At 39.8% G+C, this 26,989-nt stretch overlaps 3 protein-coding genes across 4 annotated transcripts in view; all 3 read left to right on the top strand.

Moving 5' to 3' along the window:
• pcnx1 (pecanex 1) overlaps positions 1–11,894 on the top strand; it is a 32,235-nt gene extending 20,341 nt beyond the window's left edge. For both annotated transcript variants that reach the window (XM_086095592.1, XM_086095591.1), the window contains exons 21-35: positions 66–207; positions 287–464; positions 1,158–1,266; positions 1,471–1,600; positions 1,672–1,730; positions 1,852–2,067; positions 2,335–2,588; positions 3,489–3,719; positions 4,814–4,914; positions 4,990–5,371; positions 6,237–6,511; positions 6,576–6,754; positions 7,857–8,335; positions 9,245–9,385; positions 9,766–11,894. In XM_086095592.1, coding sequence (XP_085951718.1) covers positions 66–207; positions 287–464; positions 1,158–1,266; positions 1,471–1,600; positions 1,672–1,730; positions 1,852–2,067; positions 2,335–2,588; positions 3,489–3,719; positions 4,814–4,914; positions 4,990–5,371; positions 6,237–6,511; positions 6,576–6,754; positions 7,857–8,335; positions 9,245–9,385; positions 9,766–9,906 — 3,017 coding nt within the window. In that variant the 3' untranslated portion in view covers positions 9,907–11,894. The remainder of the gene's footprint in view (positions 1–65; positions 208–286; positions 465–1,157; positions 1,267–1,470; positions 1,601–1,671; positions 1,731–1,851; positions 2,068–2,334; positions 2,589–3,488; positions 3,720–4,813; positions 4,915–4,989; positions 5,372–6,236; positions 6,512–6,575; positions 6,755–7,856; positions 8,336–9,244; positions 9,386–9,765) is intronic.
• Positions 11,895–12,690: 796 nt separating this feature from the next.
• On the top strand, positions 12,691–19,978 carry lgmn (legumain). The gene is made up of 14 exons (XM_086095601.1): positions 12,691–12,839; positions 13,093–13,244; positions 13,902–13,999; positions 15,201–15,282; positions 15,422–15,504; positions 15,598–15,673; positions 16,641–16,703; positions 16,781–16,847; positions 16,922–17,040; positions 18,056–18,145; positions 18,220–18,423; positions 18,518–18,688; positions 19,466–19,533; positions 19,640–19,978. The coding sequence occupies exons 2-14, from the start codon at positions 13,101–13,103 to the stop codon at positions 19,680–19,682; spliced, it is 1,308 nt and encodes a 435-aa protein (XP_085951727.1). The 5' UTR covers positions 12,691–12,839; positions 13,093–13,100; the 3' UTR covers positions 19,683–19,978.
• Positions 19,979–20,839: 861 nt separating this feature from the next.
• On the top strand, positions 20,840–26,446 carry chp1 (calcineurin-like EF-hand protein 1). The gene is made up of 7 exons (XM_086095372.1): positions 20,840–21,232; positions 21,701–21,773; positions 22,183–22,263; positions 23,724–23,851; positions 23,933–23,994; positions 25,174–25,296; positions 25,399–26,446. Exons 1-7 carry the CDS (start codon positions 21,166–21,168, stop codon positions 25,450–25,452), a joined length of 588 nt encoding a protein of 195 aa, XP_085951498.1. The 5' UTR covers positions 20,840–21,165; the 3' UTR covers positions 25,453–26,446.
• Positions 26,447–26,989: the final 543 nt, after the last annotated feature.

The raw sequence follows: 26,989 nt of genomic DNA, 5'->3' as shown, positions 1-26,989 counted from the left end.
TGAAAAATCTACAAGTGAGATCAATTGGCGCGTAATCCCATTTCTTTTGTCTTCTGCGGCGTCAGACGCGGCCCACGTGATGTGGTTCGAGAAGCTTCACGTGTGGCTGCTCTTCGTGGAGAGGAACATGCTCTACCCGCTCGTCATCCTCAACGAGCTGAGCGGCAGCGCCAGGGAGCTCGCCAGCCCCAAACGACTGGACACCGAGTGAGATAAAACAGCCACGCTCCATTTCCTCTTGAGTGGTGTTTTATTTAATTTTTTTGGACCTTGTTCTCTTCTCCAGGGTGGGCGCGCTGATGATCACCGTGGCGGGCCTGAAGCTGCTGCGCTCGTGCTACAGCAGCCCCACCTACCAGTATATCACCGTCCTCTTCACCGTGCTCTTCTTCACCTTCGACTATCGGCACATGTCGGAAACTCTGCTGCTGGATCTCTTCCTCATGTCCATTGTTTTCAGCAAGGTGCGTGGACTCCTGTTTGTAGGTAAAGGATAAGAATGTGGAGAGAGATGTTGAAATATCTGGATGTGGGGGGGGGGGGCTCCGCCTGCTCTGTAGGAGGCCACAATACCTATGAAATATTTTAAAATAAAATGATGTATAAATAAATATATAGACATCTAAGAAATATAATGAAATGTGAATACATTTAATTAAATGTTATGTAATTATGTTGTAATGAATTTTTCAAAAATGAAACGTGTATGAAAAGAATATAAATTGTAATAATATTATAAAATAATTTATCATAATATGCTATATATCGCTGCTTAGCAGAATGAAGGATTTTGTGACATAATAGATCCTTTTTTTCTTTTCTTAGCAGTAACTAGCAAGCTTAGGCTGAGGGCGGCAGTTTGTCCTGCAGTAACTCTTTGCGCCTCAGAAGGCAGTAATGAGCTAAATGCTGTAGGTGATGACTTTATGCTGACCATGAGAAAGCATTAAAATAAATTGTCATTAAAAAAAATTTAAAATATTTTTTTTACAGATTATTTTTTTATTTAAAAAAAAAAAAGTTTTGTATTTATTTTGTCATGTGTTGGTGTGAGGCGTAAAACAAGAAGCACTCGCCTACTAGATCTTAACTTAATTACTTTCTCTCTCAGGCCACATAAGTTCACAGCTTTAACTTTTTGCTATTTTGGTCCGCAGTTGTGGGAGCTGTTCTACAAGCTGCACTTCGTCTACACTTACATCGCACCCTGGCAGATCACATGGGGCTCGGCCTTCCACGCCTTCGCTCAGCCCTTCGCCGTGCCTCGTATCCTTTTCCTCGTCATCGCTTCTTTTATAGATATTTTCACGACTCTGGTCACACTCCCGAGTCACGGGTCTCAGCTGTAAATTCTCCCTTTGGAAAACGTTTACTCAGCGAATTTAATTGAGGCCACGGTTATATAGGTGGCATGTTTTTGTGTTTATACATGTTTCCCCACATGGTCCTTGACCTCCTTGTTGGCTGCAGACTCAGCAATGCTCTTCGTCCAGGCCTTGGTGTCGGCAATCTTCTCCACCCCCCTCAACCCTTTCCTTGGCAGCGCCATCTTCATCACGTCTTACGTCCGGCCTGTCAAGTTTTGGGAGCGTGATTACAAGTAGGACTTGTACTTGTAACGACATCTCGCATCCATACTCGATCTGAATATGCTTTATTTTCTCCACGCAGCACCAAAAGAGTGGATCACTCCAACACCAGGCTGGCGTCACAGCTGGACAGAAATCCAGGTGATTGGCAAACCTGTACATCATTAACTCTCATACTGTATATGCAGTTTGCGCATGGCAAGAATGATCAACTGCGTCGTGTGTGATTTACAGGCTCTTAATATCTGTTTCCTCCCGACAGGCTCAGACGACAACAACCTCAACTCCATCTTTTACGAGCACCTGACGCGCTCGCTGCAGCACAGCCTGTGCGGCGACCTGCTGCTGGGCCGCTGGGGCAACTTCAGCACGGGCGACTGTTTCATCCTGGCCTCGGACTACCTCAATGCCCTGGTCCACCTGGTGGAGATCGGCAACGGCCTGGTCACCTTCCAGCTCCGGGGGCTGGAATTCCGAGGCGAGCTACCCGCTTCGTCCTGCAGTACCTTTTTGCTCCTCACGAGGCAGGGCACAAAAAGGAGTTTGTGGAGCATAGAGGATATAATTATTATTATTTTTTTTAATAGGAGAATGCGCGAGTTAGTGACTGTAAACTTTTGGGACATTTACAAGTAAAGTACTAGTATGGCAATTGGGCAGTTGGTGACCATATATGGGCTTATATATATATATATACATTGTGCAAGTCCCTCAAGCTAACCCCCCGGCATCCCTCGTCTCTTAGGTACCTACTGCCAGCAGAGGGAGGTGGAGGCCATCACCGAGGGCGTAGAGGAGGACGAGGGCTGCTGCTGCTGCGAGCCGGGCCACCTTCCGCACGTCCTGTCCTTCAACGCCGCCTTCGGCCAGCGTTGGCTGGCCTGGGAGGTGCTGGTCACCAAGTACGTGCTGGAGGGCTACAGCATCACCGACAACAGCGCCGCCTCCATGCTGCAGGTTTTCGACCTGCGACGCATCCTCACCACCTATTACGTCAAGGTCAGTGGGCGGACATTTTGAGGGTACGAAGCAGGGGTGGGAATCTTTGAATGTCTCACGGTTTGACTCAATTCCGATTTTTGGGCCTGCGATGCGATTCAGAATCGATTTTCGATTAAGAATGATTTTTGCTTCAATCTATAGATGAGCAAGGAATTGTTATGATCTACTCCAGTCTGACTCGCTAATGCTAATTAGTGCGCTACTCGCGGCACTTTTATCACTCAAAAGAACGGCGCCACACTGCCAAAAAACAACTTTTATTGGAATAAGTTGATCGTGACTTTTTCCTTCTACTCTCTAATGTGGCTACAACTTAACAGTGTATCAGACCAAGCGGAGCTACACTGCCCCTAAGCGGCCAAATCGGGTACAACATGAACAGCGCTTCAAATAAAGGCACACACAGACAAAGGCAAGACAGTATAAAATAATTTAACTAAAATCGATTTTGGGACATTTAAAATCGATTCTGAATCGTACTAAATGAGAATGGCGATTCTTATGAGAATCAAAGTGGAGGGGTACTTTCTTACAGAAATGTGATTTTTGAGGGTACGTAATTCTGTGGCAGGGCACAATTACCTAAAAGCTAGACACAATGCAGCGTGTGCACTTTTTCGGGCATATCATACCAGTTTTTTGGTAGGCCTACTTTCTGTGTAAGGCGCACATCACATTTTCTGGGGCGGCATGGCTCAGCGGTAGAGTGGTCGTTTCCCATCCGTGAGGTTGTGGGTTCGATCCTCACCCCTGGTGACCATGTTGAAGTGCCCTTGAGCAAGACACTAAACCCCGATTTGGTATGTGAATGTGAGGCATTGCAAAGTGCTTTGGGCACCATATCGTGTCGTTAAAGAGCTATTATAAAAAGCATTCCATTCGGTGGTGCTCTTTCAGGGTATCATCTACTACGTGGTGGCCTCGCCCAAGCTGGAGGAGTGGCTGTCCAACGAGACCATGAAGGAGGGCCTGCGGGCATGCGGCGAGAGGAACTACGTGGACCTGGATCCCACCTTCAATCCCAATATCGACGAGGATTACGACCACCGGCTGGCCGGCGTCTCCAGGGACAGTTTCTGCAGCGTTTACCTGGGCTGGATCCAGTACTGCAACTCTCGCAGGGACAAGGTAACGGAATGGTCTTCATGTAGTGCTGTCACTGTTATTAAACCAAAATTCGAATGAATCCGATAGTCGACTGATGGGATTCATTTGAATTTTGCATTAACGTGTATTACATAAGCATTTTTACCCTGATTATTGTTTATTAACTAGTGATTGGTGTTTATTTCGTATTCGTATAGTGATTAAAAAAAGGGGGGGAGGTTGATGTATTATGTTAGTGGTTCGGTCTTCTCTCATGAAGGACTACAGAAATAAGTCAACAATTACTGTTGATATGTTGAAATCAGGGGATTTGGACAATTTATAATTTAAAAAAGGCTCCAAACGATTACTCGATTGTTAAAATAATTGTCAATTAATTTGATAATCGATTAATTGACTAATAACTCATTCACTCCCAGCCTTTTTCACGGAAGCAACTCCCTTCGCTCCCAGCTGTTTTACTAGGTTTTAAATGATTTTGCAAGGCCCACAGAATATTGTGTTTTTTTTGCTATAAAAACATGGAACCTATTAAAAGAAAGATTAGAGTCATTTTTTTCATCGGGAAAAAAGTATATTACGACTATCTGTTTCCGTTTTGCAGCAATTAGCATTAGAATATAGCTTAAGTTTTATCATTATTCACAAACCTATTGAAAAACTTGTTGCAACGTGGCCCTGGTTGATCTCTTATACTCTGCTGCCACCTGCTGGCAATTTCTTGTGACAACTACCATTGCTTTAAGCTACCTCTTCAGGTCAGAGGCTGCATCAAAGCCTTTTGCATGCTCTAGCACACTCTAGGTACTCCAACACACCTGATTCAATGATCAGAATCATCATCAGGTTCCTGCAGAGCTTGCTGATGAGCTTAAATGTGAATTGTCAGACTTTGACACCACTGCTCTAGCATAAAAAACAAAAAAAATTGTATATATATATATATATATATATATATACGTTTTTAGGACCGTTGCAATATTTAAAATAGAACGTTTTTGGGAGCAAATGAGTTGATCGATTAATTTGGACAGCTCTTATTATGTGAGGAGTGGAACCTCAGTTTAAGAACTGCATTTTGAGACTCTGTTTTTGAGACTCATTTTGTGCTGTAGCCTCTGAACAACGAGAGAGACTCTCCTCTGGTGCTGCTTTGCTTCGGCTTATGCGTGCTGGGAAGGAGAGCGCTCGGGACGGCGGCTCATCATATGTCCAGGTTTGGCAGACATTTTCGAACTCGCAAAAAATCCTCAAGCTCCTTTCACCACCTCGGGTCTGTGCCATCCCACAGCAATCTGGAGTCTTTCCTGTACGGGCTTCACGCTTTGTTTAAAGGCGATTTCCGCATCTCTTCGGTGCGCGACGAGTGGATCTTCGCCGACATGGAGCTTCTCAGGAAGGTGGTGGTACCTGGCATCCGAATGTCCCTCAAACTGCACCAGGACCACTTCACCTCGCCCGACGAGTACGAGGAGCCGGCGGTGCTCTTCGAGGCCATCTCGGCCAATCAGCAGAACCTGGTCATCGCCCACGAGGGCGACCCAGCGTGGCGCAGCGCCGTGCTGTCCAACGCCCAGTCGTTGCTCGCTCTGCGCCACGTGCTGGACGAGGGGACCAACGAGTACAAAATCATCATGCTCAACCGCCGATACCTCAGCTTCAGAGTCATCAAGGTCCGGTAACATGGACCGTATGCATATAATGGGGGATTGGTGTCACATGTTGTTGGAGAATACAGAGCATGATCTCCATAATGTAATATAATGTTCTTTGAGTGATTGTCTCGTATTAAATATGCAGAAAAGTGATTGGCAAGAATATGGGAGATTGTTGTCAGATGTAGTACATGCCAGAAATTCCTGCAGTTTCCCATAAATAGTTTAGGCTGTTTTGGAGTAAAGTAAAAAAAATAAAAAAATTAAATAAAAAAAATTAAATAAAAATTACTCCTTAAAAGGGAAGTCAACCCAATTTTTTAAATATATTTTAAAAATGTATTTACTTGTCTAAATATGGTATTTTGGTTAATATTGCGTTAGTGGAATATGAGTTGAGCAGCAAAATCCAGCCATTTTTATCCATCTCAGGGGGGCGGCCATTTTGCCACATGCTGTGGAATGAAAATGACATCACAGTTGCTCAGGTCTCAGGTAACAACCAATCACAGCTCAGCTTCAGAAAACAGGCGAGTTGTGAGTGGTCGTTGCCTGAGCCCTGAGCAACTGTGATGTCATCTTCAGTTGAAAACAAGTGACAAAATGGCCGCCCTCTGAGATGGATAAAAAGGCTAAATTTTGCTGCTTAACTCATATTCTACAAATGTTAATATTAATAAAAATGTGAGGTCACATATAACATGTTGACAAGAAATATTTAAGGTTGACTTCCCCTTTAACTCGAATGACACTTGGTCCTCTGTCAAGTAAAAACAAAATTGGGACCTTGACCTCTTGAAATAAATGGATTGATCATTGCGAAATTAATTATTAATACATACAAAACAACTTTAAATATAAATGTTGCGTTGCTGTGCTTCAGGTCAACAAGGAGTGTGTGCGGGGCCTGTGGGCGGGCCAGCAGCAGGAGCTGGTGTTCCTACGGAACCGCAACCCGGAGCGCGGCAGCATCCAGAACGCCAAGCAGGCGCTGCGCAACATGATCAACTCGTCGTGCGACCAGCCCATCGGCTATCCCATCTACGTGTCGCCTCTCACCACCTCCTATTGCAACTCGCACCCACAGCTGGGACACATCCTGGGCGGGCCCATCAGCGTCGCCAACATCCGCAACTTTGTGGTCAGCACTTGGCACAGGTTTGTGATTTTAAACTTTATTCGCGGCAGGACTTGGTCAACTAACTTGTTTTTATTCTCTCAGGTTACGAAAAGGCTGCGGCGCAGGTTGTAACAGTGGAGGGAATATCGAGGATTCCGACACCGGCGGCATGTCCTGCGGCAGCGGGAACGGGACGGCGGGCGACTCGCAACAGAGCTCCATGTCGCAAGGCGGCAATTCCGGACCCGGCGGCTCTCACTTGTACCAGCCGCACGCTCTGGGTGAGGCAAACAAATGCCGGAGCTCGTCCATTAGCAGTAAACGTCAGGTGTCACACGTAAAATCCGTCAAGCATTTGATTGACGTTGCCCAAACTAGTAGCTCATTTTATTTTGACAAGGGACAATAGCAGCCAGTTAGCAAGTTATGTTAGCGCTCGGCCACATTGTGTTATGTCACACAGTCGATAAAAGACTCAGCCTTCGATAGCAATCTTCTATTGTTAGTTGTAGACTACATTTTGTGACATTACACGTCATAGAATTTACCACTATTAACATTTGCCGCTAACGGTATCTAGCTGTTGTGTGATGTTGCGCATAAAAGCAATAAAACCAGTTAGCCGACCACATTGTGGGATGTCGCACAAACTCAGCACTCACCTATAAATTTGTTAACAAATGACGATAGCAGATAGTAAGCCATTAGCAGTACTCGACCACATTCCGCAATGTTACGTAAAATCAATCGCTGATAAGGGTTATTGTCTAGGTCAATAGTATAATCGACTCATATGTGCAATATCGCACAATGTGGTCGACCGCTAATATTAACTAGTCAAAATGTATAAACAATGGAATACAGCAGATAGTTAGCATTAGCAATTACATCAGCTATCGTGCTAATGTTAGCCGCTAATATTAACTAGTTAACATTTAACAAGTGAATACAGCAGCTAGTTAGCATTAGCAATCTCCATTAGCACGGTAGCTAATGGTTACGTTAATGTTAGCTGCTAATATTAACTAGTCAACATTTAATAACAAGTGAATACAGCAGCTAGTTAGCATTAGCAATTACCATTAGCACGGTAGCTAATATTAGCGGCTAACATTAGTGTAAAATGAACACTCAATTTTTAATAACAAGTGACAATAGCACCTTCAAGATTGACCACTGCTAATGTTAACAGCTATTTAGCTGCTATTGTCACTTTTTATCAAAGGGTTAAGCGTGTCTTTGACTTTATGCTAACTAGCGGCTAAATGTCCTTTTGATCACAAGTAACAATGTCCGTTATTTGACTATTAAAAGCTACCATTAGCAATCTACAACATTGTTACAATGCTAGCGGTGGTCTGGCTGTGCTTTCTTGGTTTCCAGGCTCCAGTCAGAGTTCCCAGTCCGTCCAGTCCAGCCTGGTGCGCCACTCCCCGGCCCGGGCCTCCATGGCCAGCCAGTCGTCGTCGTACCGCTACGGCGGCAGCAGCCGCCACTCGTCACTGCGCACGTCCGCCACGGGTCTGGAGGCGTGCCGGCGCTCCTCTACCAGCCAGCTGTCCCTGCGCACGCTGCCCACCTCCCTGCAGCTGCGGCTGGGCTCCACCTCGGACCCGGCCGGCCCGTCGGCGTCACTCTCCAGCCACAGCATCCCGCCGTGCAAGCGCCACACGCTCGTGGGCCTCCTGGGGAACGACGGCCTGTGCGGCGTGGTGACGGACCCCCTCGGCCAGCATCACCACCACCACCAGCAGCAGCAGCATCTTCATCATCACCATCCGCACCACCACCACCACCACCCGCAGCAGCATAACCCCGTCGTCTCCACGGTGCGCAGGGATGACATCTCCTACAGAGTGCAGGTGTGTGCTATTTTTCATGGGGGGTTCCAGACCCATAGGCTTTAAATGAAACTTCGAAATATCGACAGACAAGAAATATTTAATAGTTTTACCCCCCATCCACATGCTTTAAAAACATGTAAACTTATTAAAACACACCAAAAGAAAAAAATAAATATTTCTTAAGACTTTTTTAATTTAAAAAAAAAATCCGTGGGCGAGATTTTAACCTTTTTGAGAAAATGTAATATTTTTTGTAGATAAAAGTAATATTTTTAAGCAATTTCCCCCCAAGAAGATCCGGTCTTAATTTTAAAATGCAATTTTTTTTATAAAAGACAAGAAAAAGTTTTTATGATTTTTTTTTTTTTTTTATAAATATTTTCCATTTTAGTGTTTTCTTTTAAATCATTCATGAAATAGTCCTAATATGAATGAAGGTCCTCTTTATATGTGATTTTTTTTTTTAGATAAAAGGATGTATTTCTTCAAGGAAAAACAATTCTAATATGATCAAAGTCCTAACACATGAAGTTGTTTTTTTCTCGGATGTACCAGATTTATTTAATTTTTTTAAACCCCCCCAAAAATCTTTTTAAAGAATCCGCAAACAATGAACAGCTGTATAGAGTGGGCAGAGCTGGACTGGCACAAAAAAATCGGCCCTGGCATATTGCCTTAAGCCTTCTGGCCCAACCCGGCCCAGCACGACTCTTGCCTAACACGTGGTTCCGCCACGGATGTTTATTGATGATGTTTCAGTTTTCTATCGATATTTGAAATGGATGAATGGACGGTTCCTTCTAAATTGTGGACCAGTCTCTTGTGCAGCATCAGCCCCAAAAGAGGGCCGGCCCACCGTGCATTTGCCCTGCACGCCAGATGGCCAGTCCAGCCCTGAGTGTCATTGTTGCGGTTCTTTCTGTCCAGATTATGGACCCGGGTCAGGTGCTGGAGAACATCAACGTGTCCAAGCGGAAGGAGCTGCAGTGGCCCGACGAGACGGTGAGACTGCGGGCGGGGCGGACCTGCTGGAGGGACTGGAGCCCCCTGGAGGGCATGGAAGGACATGTGAGTTAAGCATAAAAAAAAAAAAAATAATCTTTTTGGTGAAGTCAGAATCAAAACAGAAAACATCAAATCCTAATCATATGTGAGCAAATTCACATTTTCCTGTAATAAAAAAAAAATCTTAAGAAGTCATATTGTTTTGATAAATCTTTCCTAATATTATGAAAAGTCCTTATCGTATTGTTTTTTTTATCAAGATCTTTTTTTCAAGATTAATTCTGTGTGCTCATTTTTGGACCATCACGTAAGCAACCACATTTTTGGGGACTTTGCCCCAGACGGTCCTGTTTGTTTGTCCTATTTAGCGTCATGTGACACTGACCTACTTTCTTCCTCGTGTCACAAATGTGAGCAGATTGTCATTTTTGTGGTTTTTCCAGGTGATTCACCGATGGGTGCCTTGTAGCCGCGAGCCGGCCAACCGCTCCCACATAGACAAGACCATCCTGCTGGTACAGGTGGACGACAAACTGGTGCCCATCGTCGAGACGGGGGTCATCGAGCTGGGCGCCGAGGTTTAACAGGGGAGCCTAAATGGCGAGCACACCAAGAACATACACAGGAAACGCTCTGAATCGAAATGCAAGGCAAAAAAGTGAAAGCCGAGCCAGGGTACGATTAACAGGGCTTTTGCGTTAAGCGGTCCGAAACATTGTGTGATGTCACGCATGAAGTCGATAACTGCTAATGTTAGCTGATAGTGGCTAACTAGCCACTCATTACTGAGGGTTGAGTGTGTGGTTGACTGCTAATGTAGCCGCTAACTGGTAGCTAGCTGCTACTGTTGCTAAAGACCAGGTAGCCACGAACGGCTGAGTGCGTGTTTTATGATTGTATCGAGCAATGTGATTGACTGCTAATGTTAGCTGCTAATGGCTAACTAGCGTGACATTGTCACATTTTATAGAAGATTTTTGCATCGCATAGTGTGGTTATATATTATAACCACTGACTGCTAACTAGTCACTACTGTCCCCTGTTAACAACGGTTCAGCTAATGGCTAGGTAGCTGCTAACGGTTACATTGAAGGAAGATTGTGCGTGGTTTAGACTGCACGCGTGACATCACACGATGTGGTCCACTGCTAACGTTTGCGGCTCACTGCCTGCCATAATCAATCATCAAAAAACGAGCAGGTTATCAATTTTGCATGTGGCGTTGCAATATTTGGCCGATTGCTAACATTAGCCGCCAATTGCCATGTAGCTGCTATCGTCACTTATTAAAGTTCGAGCCCGATTAGGCTTTTTTTACGTGACAAAACAATATGGCTGACTTCTTCCCTTTGTCACGGATGGCTAAATGGCCGCTAATGGCTAAGTCGCAATTATCATGACTTGTTAATGTTGAAGAAGCTCAAGCTAATGGCTAAATAGCCATCAACTGTTAAATAGCGGCTATTATCGCTTGTTATAGAAGGCTGTATGTATTTTCAATTACGAGAGCCTTTTATCATGCGACCTCGCACAATGGGGTGCTGCTAATGGTAGCACCTAATGTCAAGCTAGCCATTATAATTGTTATCAACTTGTTGCGCAATGTGGTCGACTGCTAACGTTAGCAGCTAGCGGCCGAGTTGCCGATAATCTTCTGCTAATGTCACGTTTGAAAACAGCAACTGGGAGTTCTCCCCCCCACCCAACACGGTCATCCTCTCCCAGCTGAGGGTGACTCGAACCACAGGGAAAAAGTGCAAGCCGAGGCAGATATTTTCTTTTTCTTTTCTTTTTTTTAAACGCCTCCCTCCCTACTTCCTCTTTGTCACAATCTGCCTTGCTTTTATCGTCTGGGGAAAAGTGCTGCATGACAGTCAAGCTCATTGATTTCTATGCATTTTTGTGTTGATATATTTTGTTGTTAATAATTTGCCAAATATGCCTGGTTATGTCATTTCTGCTACCACCCCTGCACCGCCCCGTTGCCATAACGACAGAGGACGTTTCATTGTAGTCATTCCACTCGGATTAGTTTGAAAACATTGACTTGCACTATATATTTTATTTTACAGTGATGCACTACAATCATATATATATATATATATATATATATATATATATATATATATATATAATTAGTGCTGTCGAAGTTAAAGCTTTAACTTTGACATCACTAAAACACACACACATTAAGACATACATGCAAACAATATCACACTATTTATTATGACAGACTCTGAATGGCCGTGGTTATACCGATGCCTTGGAACGACGATTAAAATGCAATCACCCTTCTTTTGTCTTTTACCAACTTGAAAATGCTTTTTATTGTATATCCGTATATATATTTACACAAAAATATATATATATATATGTATAATGTTGAGTGTATAAAATATTTATTACTGTGAATATAATATTTACACTTTCCGCTTTTTGAGATAAAAAGGTTAATGTATTAAAGGACCATGGGGTTGAAAACATGATGCAGATTTTTTTCTGATGGTTTGTTTAACTATTTAACTTAATTGCTTTTCTATATTGAGAAATAAAAAAAAACTGATTTATTGCAGATGAGTTGTTGTGATGGCTGTTTGAACTTCATTAAATGTTAATTTTGTAATAATAGAGTACAACTTTATTCTTGTGATATTTTTACATCATTCTCATATTTCAACTTAATGTTTGTAATATTGCTCCCATTTAATCACATAGTATTTGTACTTTATCTCATAAATTTGACTTCTACCACATTATTTTAAAAACTCTTTAAAAAATAACATACAACTGTATTCTCAAATAGTTTTTACTGTATTTTCGTAGTGGTTCTGTACTCCTTTAATTCCCGTAATATTGCGACTTTGTTCTCACAAAATTAAAACTATTCTTGTGCCTGAGTGGGGGGGAATCATGACTTCTCATGTTAAATTACAATTTTTGTATGTGTCTTGTGCACCTTCCATTATGACTACTTTTACTCTCTTTTTTCATACCAATTTACAACCATATATTTTGAATGCATTCTTGCAATATATATATATATATATATATATATATATATATATATATTTATTTATTTATTTATTGTTTTACTTTATAATCTAGACGTTTACGTACACACTAAAAAATACTAAGTTGCTTTTCTAACCCAATCGGGCTGCCTATAATGTTTAGAAATTGTGAATATAGCATATTATCACTGACTTAAGTAAATATTTGTTGTGTTTATCCATGTAAATCACTGCGTCATACTTCGACTTTCGCCTATCAACCAAGTCCAAACTGGTTTGAGAGCACGTGATTTTATTTTTATTTTTTTTTACAGAAAAGCCCCTCCTCCTGCGTCCTCTGATTGGCTGCCGCTCTAACGTCATTCCAGCTTTTCTTTTTTTTTCGCCTTATAAATAACATCGACGCGTTTCATTACAAGATAAATCGGGCCATTTGGTTATTTTTTTTCTCTCCGCATCCCCTCTTGGCTCGTCTTCCTACAAAAAAAAGAAGAAGCAAACTTCAGGTAATACGAATGTGTGTTTTTACGGATTTTATTAATTTAGTGTAAGCTCCCTGGTGCGATTTTATCTTAGCTAGCCGGTTGGCTAGCATAGAGAGAATGGACACCGTTGTCATGTGACAGCCAGGAATAAGGTGGCGTCGTTGGAGTTTGCCTGAAAAGCTTCACCTCAACCGCTTAAATAAGTCACTTCAACATATGATTGTGTCACAAAATAATACTTAATTATTGTTCATATCTCGCTACCGAAACACAGGCAGGGGAATGGGTCGTTTGTTGGTACTCCCGGTTCTGCTGGGGTTCTCCGCCGCCCTGGTGAGCTCCTTCCCCAGACAGGAGCCTGAAAACGGGAAGAACTGGGTGGTGATCGTCGCTGGCTCGTACACTTGGTACAACTACAGACATCAGGTAAACATTTATACAACACAAAATATGATTTAGGTATTTGGTGATGGGGAAGGAACCAAGTACAAATCTACCCCAAAAAAATATTAATTTTCCAGATTGAATTGGTTATCTTAATCTTTCAACTTTATCCTCGTGCTATTGAATTTTCCTCTCATATTGCTACAACTTTTGTTTGGTCATAATACAACTTTCGTATTCGCCATTTTCACTGAAGCCATGTATTTGTTTGGGAGCAAATGAGTTAAGGTTCTTTTCTTTGTGTTGCATCACTTTTCTTGGAAAACTGTGACTTTATTTGAGTAACATTAGAAGTTTTTCATGTCAATTTCCATCTTTTATTCTTGTTATACTTAAAATAATAATCTTTTTCACACTATTTTACAACTCCATTTGACTGTCACTTGACTTAATTCATGTGAAATAATGATTTTTATCCACAGTCATTTATCATTTTACGACTTTATATAAGCCGTGTTTCAACTCTATATATAGAAAGACATTTGCAAAATTATTACTTTTTTCTTGTACAACTGTTTACATGTTAATGTACAAATGACTTGCATGATCGAATAAAATTATATGTTAATGGCCTCAAAGAGCAACCCCAAAAGCCATTTGTGGAATTTGAACTGTCCCGTGCTCGTGTCCGTTTCCCAGGCCGACGCGTGCCACGCCTACCAGATTGTGCACAGGAACGGCATCCCGGACGAGCAAATTGTGGTCATGATGATGGATGACTTGGCGCAAGCTGAGGAGTGAGAAATTGCACTTTATTATCATAAAATTGTAGCATTTTTACTGGAATATATTTTCACATTTCATATTATTGTATTTTTTTTTTATGTTAATTTCTGACTTAATCCTCTTTTTTTTTTAAATTATTATTATTATTTTTTTGTTATACTCTGACTTTATTCCTTTAATATTTAAATTTTTATTTTCTGTTTTTTTTTTTGTAAACTTTTTCCGACTTTATTTTTGTAAAATTTTGACATATTATTATTATATTTTTATTCTCAGAAAAAGACATTTTCCACTAGAATTTCTGATTTTAATTCTGGTGACGTGGCAATTTTTTTCCTTCTCAGTTCTCACTTTGATGTACATCTTTAATTTAGTAATATTTCAACTCAAGTGAATATGATAGTCCTCAATTTAGGCTTTAAAAATTATCTTTGGGGGTGGGGGGGGGTAAACGATTGACCGTGTTTTCTTTCATCAGACACTTTTTCCTGTGATGTTCACAGCTGCCTGCAATCTCTTTCCTGTTTTTAGGGGCACCGAGCCAAATATACAAGAATATGGTCAACACTGATAACGAAACCAAAGTAAACGCTCCTTAAATCAACAACAACAAAAAACACTACCAAATCTGTCAAATCATATTTTTAAATCAGCCCTTTGCAGCTTCTCTTTATCACACACTTCCTCTTTAGTTTGCTTGGAAATATTTTTAAGAGAAATGAAAGTGGGCCAGCGGTTTGTTAACGTTTAACGCGCCAGGCAGTCTTTTGGGAATTTTTCCGGCGCGGTTGTACTTTCCATCCGAGTCAGCGACGTGTACGTTCAAACAAAATGCACTTTTTTGAGAGGAGTCACGCGCAACTAATCATGTTACTCCCCCTCATTTACGCTCATTATCAGTTGGTGCGACCAGTCGGTTAACTCCTTGTATTGATTTGCTGCTCGGGGTCGGCAACAGAAACACTTTGAAGGAGTCAATGCTTGCGTTAAAAAATTTTTTTTACGTCAAAATAAAAAAAGGGATGGTTAATTTTGATATATGTGCCTGTGTTAAAAAAAAAAAAAATAAAGATGGATTTTTGACTATTTTTATACATCAACCTGGATTTTGTAATAAATAAATAAAAAGAATGTGAAAAGATTGCTTTATTTATTTATTTATTTATTCTTTTTTTGATATGTAAACAATGTGTTCCTGCTTCCCTCCTGAAGGAATCCCACGCCCGGCATCTTGATCAACAGGCCCAACGGGAGCGACGTGTACAAGGGTGTCCCCAAAGACTACACTGGTCAAGTGAGTGTCAAAAGGAAAAAAACATTTTTATTTTATTTTATTTATTTATTTTTATTTTGTATTTTTTTTTTTTTTGTATTTGTATTTTTTTAATGTTTTCTTTCTTTATTTATTTTTATGACCGACTTGTCGTGCGCAGGATGTCAATCCGGAAAACTTCCTGGCCGTGCTGAAAGGTGACGCCTCCAAAGTAAAAGGAGGCTCCGGGAAAGTGTTAAAGAGGCCAGTGACGATTGTGCAACATCTCTACATGCTTCTTCTTTTTTTTTTTTTTTTTTTTTGTCAGTCAACATCTTTATCTTTGTGTCCTCACAGCGGTCCCAACGATCACGTCTTTGTTTACTTCACTGACCACGGAGCGCCTGGAATTCTGGCCTTCCCCCTCGGAGAGGTGTTTTCACAAAATCTATATGTCTGCTGTGTTTTGTTTTGTTTGCTTTTTAGTTTGTGCGCTGTTTTGTTGTTTGTTTTTTACATGTACCGTACCTAAATTTCATGAAATGTAAAAGAGAGAGAGAGAAGGGGAAAAACAATTGGATTTCATTGTTTTTTTAAAATACATTAACCTGGGTTTTAGAAATGTGGAAAAATATTTATTTTTGAAAAAGTAACATTTTATTTGTGCCCTATATTTTTATAGAGTTTTTTTTTAATCCCCAAATACTTTTTAAATGTATTACATCAACATGGGATTTTGTAAAATTTAAATAAATATAACAATAATAATTTTGGGTGATTTTATAAATTACCCTTTATTTTATAAAGGGAAAAAATAAATTTAGAAATACTTATTGATGATACATGTGAGAAAAAAACACTTCTTCTTTTTTTTTTAACAAATGCTATTTTTTAGATTTAAGAAAATGGCCAAAAATACTTGTTTATAGCCTGGGATTTTGTAAAATGCACAATATAAAATACATTATTTATATATATATATATATATATATATATATATATATATATATATTATATACATAATTTTTGGTTGTGTACCACTTTTTTAAAGAAAAAAAAATAGAAGTATCCATTCCCCAAAAAATAGTTATTTTTTTCTATGAATGAATAAGTGATTTAGTAAAATTAAAAACTGATTTTTTGATAATTATCCTATTTTTTGTAAATGACCCTTGGTTCTGTAACATTTTTTAGAATGGGGAAAAAAAGAAAACCAAATTGTAAATTGAAAAAAACGTTTTCCCTTTTTTAGAGTAGTGTTTTATTATTATTTTATTTATAATATTTATTCTTTTTATCTATCAATGTGAGTTTTGTGAAGGAAATAATGTCGATTGATTCTAACTATATTTATTATGGACCTGGATTTTGTCAAATATGTGGCGAATGTTCTTTTGCAGCTTCATGTCAAAGACCTCCAGGAGACCATCCTGTACATGCACGACAATAAGAAGTACAAGAAGGTGTGTAATATCATCGTCATCATCATCATCATCATCATCTGTCAACGCTGATCTGTTTTTCATGCTCTTTGTGTCAGATGGTGTTCTACATCGAAGCATGCGAGTCTGGCTCGATGATGAAAGATCTGCCCGACGACATCGACGGTGAGTTGAGCAAAACGGAACATTTAAATAGGAACTATTTTGATTAAAGTTTTCTTTTCTTTCTTTTTTTTAAGTTTACGCCACCACGGCCGCCAACTCCCACGAGTCGTCGTATGCTTGCTACTACGACGCAGACCGTGACACCTACCTGGGAGACTGGTACAGTGTCAACTGGATGGAAGACTCTGATGAGGTACGGGCTTCTTTTTTCTCTTTTTTTTTCTCTTTTTTTTATTTTTATCATTTGCTCCCAAAAACGTTGAAAATAACGTTCTATTTTAAATATTGCCAAGGTCCCAAAAATGTATTTACACGTTTTTATTTATTTATGCTAGAGCATACAGAAGGCTTTGATGCAGCCTCTGACCTGAAGAGGTCACTTAAAGCAATGGTAGTTATTACAAGAAGACAAAATTCTGTGGGCCTGGCAAAATTAGTCCAAATCCAGTAAAACAGCCGGGAGCGAAGGGGGTTGCTTCAGTGAAAATGGCTGGGAGTGAATGAGTTGGTAGCTCTCTTAACTCATTCACTGCCATTGACGGCTGTAGACGTCAAACATTAATTTGAACTATTTCCATTGACGGTTATAGACGTCAACAATTAATTTAAACTCTTACTATTAGTTTCACATTTTTCCCCCACAAGAGTATGAAAACCTAGGAAAAAAATATTGTATATTTAGAACAGATATAAAATTTGTGATTAATCTTGAGTTAACTAGTGAAGTCATGTGATTGATTACAATTAAAAATTGTAATCCCCTGATGCCCCTAATTTAAAAAAAGAAAAGATTATTAAAAATTAGGGGCGTCAGACGATTAACATTTTTAATTGTAATTATTCGCATGACTTCAATAGTCACTCACGATTAATCACACATTTTATATCTGTTCTAAATGTACAATAAAAAAATTCTAGGTTTTCATAGTCCTGTTAATAAAAGTGGGAAAAAAAAGTGAAACTAATCGAAATAGTTCAAATGAATTTTTGACGTCTATAGCCGTCGATGGCAGTGAATGAGTTAAGAGAGCTGCTAACTCATTCACTCCCAGCCATTTTCACTGAAGCAACCCCCTTCGCTCCCGGCTGTTTTTGACGTCTATAGCCGTCGATGGCAGTGAATGAGTTAATAATCCTTAGATATCAAAGTGAAACTAAGACACATGCAATCTGCCATTTTGACTCTCTGTTTTTCTGCGGCGCTGCAGGAAGACCTCTCCAAGGAAACGCTGTCGAAACAGTTCCGGATCGTTCGGAGTCACACCAACACCAGCCACGTGCAGCAGTTTGGGAACAAGGTGAGGCGGCACACAAACCGCACCCTGGTTGAATGTTTTTGCATCTTATTGACGTACGCTCGTGCCGGCGTCAGACTCTGGCCCACATGAAAGTGGCGGCCTTCCAGGGGACGCGCAAGAGCGGCGACGTCGCCCCCGGCCCGTTACCTCCCGTCGGCGAGCTGGACCTGACGCCCAGTCCAGATGTTCCCCTTGCCATCCTCAAGAGGAAGCTGATGGCCTCCAACGACATCCACGTGGCCCGCACGCTCCTCGCGGAAATTGACGGACACTTCAAGGTCGGCGGGCAAAATTCACAGCGTGCGCGTCAATGTGTGTTTTCATTTGCATGTGCGTTTAATTGCGTTTTTTTTTTCATTTGTGTTTGCGTAGGTGAGGGAGATGCTGGCGGCGACCATGCGTTACATCGCCGAGAGGGTGACGGGCGACCGTTCGGAGGCCGAGGATGTGGTCAACGAAAGGCGGGACCTGACGCAGCACCGGTGCTACCGAACCGCCGTGGACTACTACAAACACAACTGCTTCAACTGGAACAAAGTCGAGGTACGACCGCAACAGTGGAATGCAACACATTTAGTTTTCCGTAACCTGAGTTATATTTTTGATATTGTCTTATTTTAAAAAGAAAATCATTTTTGAAAAGTGCTTGATTTTTTTTCTTACAGAGTTGACGCACTTTTGTTTGATTTTGTTGCACTCCCAAGCCTTTTCACCCGCAGCCATTTTCACTGAAGCAACCCCCTTTGCTCCCGGCTGTTTTACTGGATTTTGACTGATTTTGCAAGCCCCACAGAACATTCTGTTCTATTGCTACAAAAACATGGAAGCTACCAAAAAAAAAAAGATTAGAGTCTCTTCTTTCATCAGGAAAAAAAAATTCTATCTGTTTCCGTTTTGCAGCAATTAGCATTAGAATATAGCTAAGTTTCATCCTTATTCACAAATCTGTTTAAAACACTGGAGAAAAGAGCCTTTTTGCAACATGGCCCTGGCTGATCTCTTATACTCTGCTGCCACCCGCTGGCCGTTTTTGTAATAACTATTATTGCTTCATGCATTCTCTTCCGTTCAGAGGCTGCATCAAAGCCTTATGTATGCTCGAGCATTTAAAACTAAAAACGTATAAATACGTCTTTGGGAGCGTGGTAATATTAAAAATAAAACGTATTTATACATTTTTGGGGAGCAAATGAGTTAATTACTTATTTTTATATTGTATATTTATTATGGATTAACTTTGCCATCTATGTAACATCTACTTATCAACATGCGACACAAGCTTCAAAACTGAGAGACGTTCTTCTGGTTTTGTGTTTTCAGTACGAGTATGCGCTGAGACATCTGTACGCTCTTGTCAACATGTGCGAGAGAGGCTACACCGCTGACAGGTACCTGAAACCTTTGAGTACAAATGTGTCTTAGGTTGAAAAGAATGCAAAAAAAAAAAAGATCAAGTGGAGTTCTCATGTTGTTGTCGTTTTTGTGTGTGTGCAGCATCCAGATGGCCATGGATTCCGTGTGCCGATACATCAAGTGAACAAAAATATCAACGCTGCTTGGTTATTGTTTTTATTAACAACACACTGTTAACAATTTTTGTTTTTCTCCCAATGTGTGTGTTTGATTTGAATACGAATTGCACTTTTGTAAGGTTTCTGAATGACTTTTTTCTTCTTTTTTTTTTTTTTTTTTTTAATGATTGTGTGCTTTTAAGAACATAATCTTTTTATTTGTGTCAATGCGTTTTTGCTATCAGCTTTATTGGTGTGACAATGAGGAATGTTTACTGGGGCTCCAATAAAAAGGTGACAGACCAAAAACAAAAAGTCTAAATTTTTGTTTGTCTTGTACTTAATTATATCATCAGGCAGCATAGTGAACAAGTGGCTGGCTCATCTGCCCCAGTTGATTAACCCCTTTCCTTGGCAGAGGTAATAAGCGCCTTACGTTAGGTTTTGCCTCTCGTTAACAGCCCTGTGACATTATTTTGCAGTTCTATATCAATTTATTGTTTTATTCCTTTTGTCTTTCTTTAAAAATGTGCTCTTTAATTTGATCAATCTAAAAATCCACTGATATTCCGGAAATGGTTAAAGGATGTTAAAGGATGTACTGTACGCTATTTATCTCACCGGAACTACCCGCGAGTGTGCAATGAGGAAATCAGAGAAAATGGATGGATGGATGTGCAGCAAAAACTCAAAACATTAGGTCCAATGAGATTTACAAGGATAATAATGCTGACCTTTGACATTGTTGGATCCATGAATTCAAACATTTATGTTGCATCAAAATCAGTGAAGCACTGCCACCTGTCGGCGAGGTGCAATTACGTGATTTAAATACTTTTTCTTCGAATGATTTTACTATTATTCACTTCAATTAGGGCATTTTGGGTGTTGGTGAGGTTGCTTTGTCTTATTTGTTTCTTTAAATCGAGTGTGGTGTAGTATTTATTTAATTATTTTTAGTCATTATTAAAGTTTATACTTACTATACGAAATATTACAAGTATTTCACATACAACAGAGTTGTACATGATTAGTAACGTTCTAAACCTCACATTTTACCCGAGAAAACGATATTTGCATTGGCGAGCGGCAATAAAAAAAAAACGCAATTTTTAACAAGGCACTTGTCATGCGTCCTATGGTCACATTTTTAATCAGGCACTCACACGGCTACCCAGTTCAACCAATATAACCCCGCCCACTCGATAAAGACGGAAGATAAAAGCACCGAAACTTGTCCTCCCAAACACCCGACAGCGTTTTTTTTCAAACAGCTACAAAAACAAATGAGCTGCTAGTTTTACACACGGAGCGGACTTTAAAGTTGTCCCAAACTTCTCCGAGTGTCGTATTTGTCCTCCTCTCGGTGGACGGGCGAGCTAGACATCTGTCGCGCTAGCTGCTCAAGGGTAGCCGTTTTTTTTTTCTTACTTTCTTACTTAAGTCACGTTTCCACAGCCGGCTCGGTTCTGTGTTTTTGTTCCGAACTTTAACATCGTAGTCGTCATTATGGGATCCCGAGCCTCCACGTTACTCCGCGAGGAGGAAATTGAAGAAATCAAGAAAGAAACGGGCTGTAAGTTATCATGTTATTATCATTTTCAATGCTAAAAGTGGGGAGAAAGAAACGTCATTGGCGGAATTGTATTATTTCCTGACAGGAGCCAACATTTAATGGCTTCCAGTAGTCTTTTTTTTTTTCTTTCTTAACGGAATCATAACACCGGGCTTATGATTTAATTGGTCATATCGCAATGACGTCACATGTACTGTACTTCCGGGTGGCAAAAATTCCATCGAAGAAAAAAGAAATTAAGAACTTTAACAAAAGCAGAGCAGTTGAGATAACGGTATGAATGGATACATGTTTCTTTTTATGGGATCAATCCACTTTTGACACTGAAGTGGATGTTGAGCTGGTGTTAAGTAGCAGGCCAGCCATTATGTTTTGCTAAATGACTCAAAAGACAACCCAGCCCAAACAATTTGTTCCACTTGTTTATACGAGACGTGATAACTTCATCTCCCTTGTGTCCTTCCTCAGTCTCGCACAGCCAGATCACTCGTCTGTACAGCCGCTTCACCAGCCTGGATAAAGGCGAGAACGGCACCCTCAGGTGACTTTGATGGGATTTCTTAACCGGAACTTTTTCCCCGCAGTTAATCACAAACGAAAGAAATTCATCTTTAGAACGGGACAAAGCGAGTAATAGTTGAACAGGTGTGTAATGATTACATGTTGCCTCCTGGAGTTACCGCGGTTAAATCCGCTGTTATGTGTGTGTGTGTGTCTGTGAGGCTGCAGCGTTTACACACAACACGTTTTGGTTGTTCTTGTTCCTGCTCAGTCAAGGTGACTGGTGTCATCTTCCTCTTGGATTATTATGAGGGTCAATATCGCCATGAAGTGCCTTTTGGCATTCTCATCTGAATTGTAGTCATGGCGAAGACGAAGCACGTCCGTTTTCTTGCAATTGTGTTTTTCCATGTCAAATAATCAAATCCGTTTGATTTACCGCCGCGCAGTCGAGAAGACTTCCAGAGGATTCCAGAGTTGGCCATCAATCCGTTGGGTGACCGCATCATCAACGCCTTCTTCCCAGAAGGGTGAGGCTTTTATTTTGAAAGGTTCTGCCACTTCCTACATAATAAGTTGTTTGAATGCTGCTTACTGTCGCTGACGTCAATGATGGTTGACTGAGTAAAAACTGTGTGTGTTTGGTTTTGACTAGTTGCTGCACCATTGTTGACTGAGATTGAGATTGAGATTGAGATTGAGAGCAAACGCTATAAGAAGCTCCTCAACTCACTTTGACATCAACTATGTTGGAGTTGAGGTGCAAGGATGCCATAAAATGGTGCCAAAGTAACATGTTTACATTTAAATATATATATTTTTGTGAAAATATTTGTTAGAAAATTCAAAAAAATCTATTTTTTTGAATTTTTTTAACAACCCCCCAAAAAATCTAATAAAAAAAAGGAATTTCAACTATACAAACACAAAACGGAGCTAAAAATATTTGTCAAAAACAAAACAAATATCTAATTCTAATTTTTTAAATACTTTTTTATTAAAAATTTTTTTTTAATTAATTAAATAAGATAAAAATATTCTAGATATTTTTACATTTTTTTTTTTTAAATGTCAACAAAAATTGGGATGATTTTTTTTACTTTTTAAAAAAAATAGAAGAATTGTAACTGTACAAAAAAACTTTTTTAAATAGGTAAAACTTTTTAGATAAAAGTAAAAAATTATAAGATTATTACCCAAAAAAATCTAACCGCACTTTGCCCTAAGCAATAGCAAATTTTTCAGCAAATAATGGAGGGCAGGTTAACTCATTCACTACCATTGACGGCTATAGACGTCAAAAATTCATTTGAACTATTTCTATTAGTTTAACATTTTTTTCCACTTTTGTTAACAAGAGTATAGAACCGAGAAAAAAATATTGTACATTTAGAACGGATACAACATTTTTGATTAATCATGAGTTAACTCGTGAAGTCGTGCGATTGATTACGAAAAATTGTAATCGCCTGACTCCCCTAATTTGTAATGCTTTTTTAATATTAATTAATTAATTTATTTATTTACTTTTTAATAATCTTTTTTTTTTTTGATTATTAACAATTTAGGGGCGTCCAGGGATAATTAAAAAAATAATCATAATTAATCGCATGACTTCACTAGTTAACAAATGTTATATCTGTTCTAAATCTACAATACCATTTTTTTCTAGGTTTTCATACTCTTGTTAACAAAAGTGGGAAAAAAATGTTAAACTAATAGAAATAGTCTATAGCCGTCAACGGCAGTGAATGAGTTAAAAATAAATGGGCAAGTAGGTGAATCCATAGGTAGTGATTATGTGATGTATGTTTGGGTAACACATAAAAAAATGTTGCATTGACTTTGTTCGCCATTCAGTGTTTTTAGTACATAACCCAGTAACGCCAACGATATCGCATAACTTTCGCACAATACAATACAGCATCCCGCCATCCAATAATTAAGGGTGTGTTGTTGTTGTTTTTTTTAACATTTGAAATGTGTTTAGGGAGGACCAGGTGAACTTCCGCGGCTTCATGCGCACGCTGGCCCACTTTCGGCCCATCGAGGAGAGCGAGAAGAACAAGAACATCAGCACCAGCGAGCCGCTCAACAGCAGGACCAACAAGCTGCTGTGTGAGTGCACGTGCGCGCGAGTTGCTTCTCGCACAAACGCGACAAGCGTCACCCATCGCTCGTTTTGTCGCTTCTGCGCAGTTGCTTTCCGGCTTTACGACCTGGACAGGGACGACAAGATCTCGCGCGATGAGCTGCTGCAGGTGAGTGTGCGCCGCAACGTATGCAGCATAGCAGTCTATAAGTAATGGGAAATTGTAATAATTAAATAGTTTTTTAGGGGGGGGAAAAATTTACCAGTATTTTAGTACTTTAGTTGACAAAAAAAAGTTTTGGGATGAAGTGGAAGAATGGCTGGGAGGAGGGGGTCTTAAAACCCCTTTTACACAAAACAAAAACGTGTGGTTAATGTTAAAAAAAAAATTAACAATTATTTCGATTTTTTTTTTAATGGGTAAAAGTCTTCTTTTTTTTTAAGAAAAAGTTTAAAAGTATTACTTGGATAAAAATTTTAAACTTTTTACAATCAAATCACAAACAAATCAATTACAAAAGTAGTTTGGTTAGTAGGTTTTTTGGGGATAAAGTAAAATCAATTTTGAAATATTTAATGTGTGTATATACTGTATATATTTTTGCACAAATGTTTTTAGATTTGTATTTTTTTAAATATATATATAGGCAAGAGAATTATATTTAAATATAAAGATTTTAAAATGACAGAATTAAAAAAAAGCTCTCTGAAATTACTTATGTAATGTGTATTTAAAATAAACAATTTTATTTATTCACAAATTAATAAACAACAGAATCTAGATAAAGCACTATTAAAAAATAAATATAACATTTTAGGGCAATTTTTTTATTATTATTTTTATTTATTTGTGTATATATATACACACAAAAATCCTACAAATGTGTGTGGATTCTATACTTAAAAAAAAAACCTCATAATTTACACCAAAAGTGTCGTCATCCGCGGTCGGTCCCGGCAAGTTTGGCAAAAATGTTCAAAGAAACGTTCCTTGTTTTTGTGTAACCGTTCACTGAAAACGAAGCAGGAAGTTGCCACACCTGAGCAAACGGTTCGATTGAACTTGCCTCTTCCTTGCGTCCGCCAAGTGGAGCTTGTCGCCTCCTCGCCGCTGCGTTTCGTCCAGAAATTAAAGGCTGTCACGCAAACCGCGGCGAGGAGGAGACTTTGCCCTTCAGTTGATAAGTAGCCACAACGTGATGACGGCCTCCATTTTGTTTGTTTTCCTTCCTCACAAGACGCTGACGCGGCGTCACTTGCTGGAAGCTGACACGTTCACGACTGCTGCGTTTTTATGCAAAACACTTAACAATGCACGTGCGCCACGTTGTTGTTGTTTTTTTGCCAGGTGTTAAGGATGATGGTGGGCGTGAACATCTCTGACGAGCAGCTGGGGAGCATCGCGGACAGAACCATCCAGGAGGCCGACACCAACGGAGACAGCTCCATTTCCTTCAACGAGTTCATCAAGGCAAGTTCTCCACACCAGACACAAATATTGCCGATTGTTTTAATTCAGTTTTTATTTTTTTTATTTCATTTTTTGTATTCCCATTTTTATCATATGTGTCAGGTGCTGGAGAAGGTGGACGTGGAGCAGAAAATGAGCATCCGCTTCCTGCACTGAAGACTTGACTTTTTGTTGAGGAAATCATCACCATGACGTCCGGACGTTTTGTTTGTTTGTTTTCGTTTTTCTTTCATTGCCTCTCCTCCGTCAGTCTCGTAAGCAGGCGACTGTGGTCCTCGCCTCCCGGAGAAAGACGCCGTCTCACGCCAAAAACCTTACGAAACGTCTTTTGTGCTGCTACACATCGGCATGTGCCTTGATTTTTGTTTGTTTTTATTTCTTATAATATATGCAATTACTTTCCGCCCAGTGTTGGGTGCAGCCTAATTTCCTCCTGTGAAGACCACAGTCGCTGCTGCTCTACACGCGGTACAATCAAAAGTACAAAAGGGGGGGTGGAAAAGTGTTTTCAGTGCATAATTTTAAAGGAGACACGTTATGGAATTATGGATTTTTTTCCCTCACCATTTAATCCCAATATGTCTGCCACATACTTTCTGTCATTTATGAATTATACACATTTTTACAACGTTATCGCTGGTAATGAGTTACACTTGTCAATGTTGTGGAGGACATGGCTAAACATAAATATGTATACACATAACCATCTATCAAAAATCTATAATGTGTCTCTTTTAAAAAATCCTGTAGCCATTTTATTTTTTATTTAGCTTTCATGAACTAGAGTACTGCCAATCACTTCAAATGACTCGGTGGTTCAGTGCTAAGAAGGAGCATTTTACTATTGAGATCACTGGATAATAAATGTGGACCAGTATTTTTTATTTAAAACAATCTTTGTATTAGAACTAGTATGCATGATGAGGCGCAGCAATTGACGCCAATTGTTCTACTAATTCCACATGCTAAAATCTAAGTATCTTTCCTTCATAGAGGCTAATGTAATAAAATGGTGTAATAGCTCAAAGCTTAGCTGGCGTTTATGGGGGAAAGGAAGCAGGAAGTATGACTTGAAAAATATTAATCTGATAGATATGTCTTCATTTGCTGATAGATTTATTTGAATTCAATAAAAATGAGGTGCCATGTTTGGACTGTTATTTATTTTTTGTGCCGTTTGAGCTCTTTTATATTCAGCAAAATTGGTATTGGAAATACTGTACGCAGTTATAGTTTGTCGTGTATTAAAATGACTGAATAGAAGTACAGTAACAAATTTTTTGTTAAGGTTTTGTGACGCTGACCCTGAGCGATAGAGAGCGGCGACGCTTTTCCTGGGCGGTGTCTTGTCGTTTGATGGACAGCTCTTCCCACCGAATCGTATATCAGCTTTTCTGCTGCACTTGATTGGCAACCGTCCGCACCCAATCACGTCTTCGAGTACTTCCGGGTTCTGGAAGGTAGACGCTTCAGTGGTGCCCAACTGGTCGTTCTGTAACAAAACGCAATTATTGCGTATACAAATTAAGCGCGGTGTTTTTTTGTGTGATTATTTTAAACGTTGTTTTTCAGTCTAGTGGTATACATTTTGATTGTCGACCACTTTTTGGGCGGTACGACAGCTTGCTCCAGCCAATCATGTCTCAAAGCATTGCAGAGCAGTATCACAGTTTAGTTCGTTTGAACATTGGCT

Source organism: Leptonotus elevatus, chromosome 14, assembly GCF_054856555.1.
Source record: "Leptonotus elevatus isolate MCC_2025b chromosome 14, RoL_Lele_1.0, whole genome shotgun sequence".
NCBI lineage: Eukaryota > Metazoa > Chordata > Actinopteri > Syngnathiformes > Syngnathidae > Leptonotus > Leptonotus elevatus.
This window is presented reverse-complemented; position numbering and strand designations above follow the sequence as displayed.

Coding starts and splice junctions, on each gene's coding strand:
- lgmn (XM_086095601.1), top strand. CDS start 13,101: ATGGGTCGTTTGTTGGTACTCCCGGTTCTGCTGGGGTTCTCCGCCGCC. Junction 15,505..15,597: donor TCCGGGAAAGTGTTAAAGAG/GCCAGTGACGAT, acceptor GTGTCCTCACAG/CGGTCCCAACGATCACGTCT. Junction 15,674..16,640: donor TGGCCTTCCCCCTCGGAGAG/GTGTTTTCACAA, acceptor GTTCTTTTGCAG/CTTCATGTCAAAGACCTCCA.
- chp1 (XM_086095372.1), top strand. CDS start 21,166: ATGGGATCCCGAGCCTCCACGTTACTCCGCGAGGAGGAAATTGAAGAA. Junction 21,774..22,182: donor GGCGAGAACGGCACCCTCAG/GTGACTTTGATG, acceptor ACCGCCGCGCAG/TCGAGAAGACTTCCAGAGGA. Junction 23,995..25,173: donor CGCGCGATGAGCTGCTGCAG/GTGAGTGTGCGC, acceptor TTTTTTTGCCAG/GTGTTAAGGATGATGGTGGG.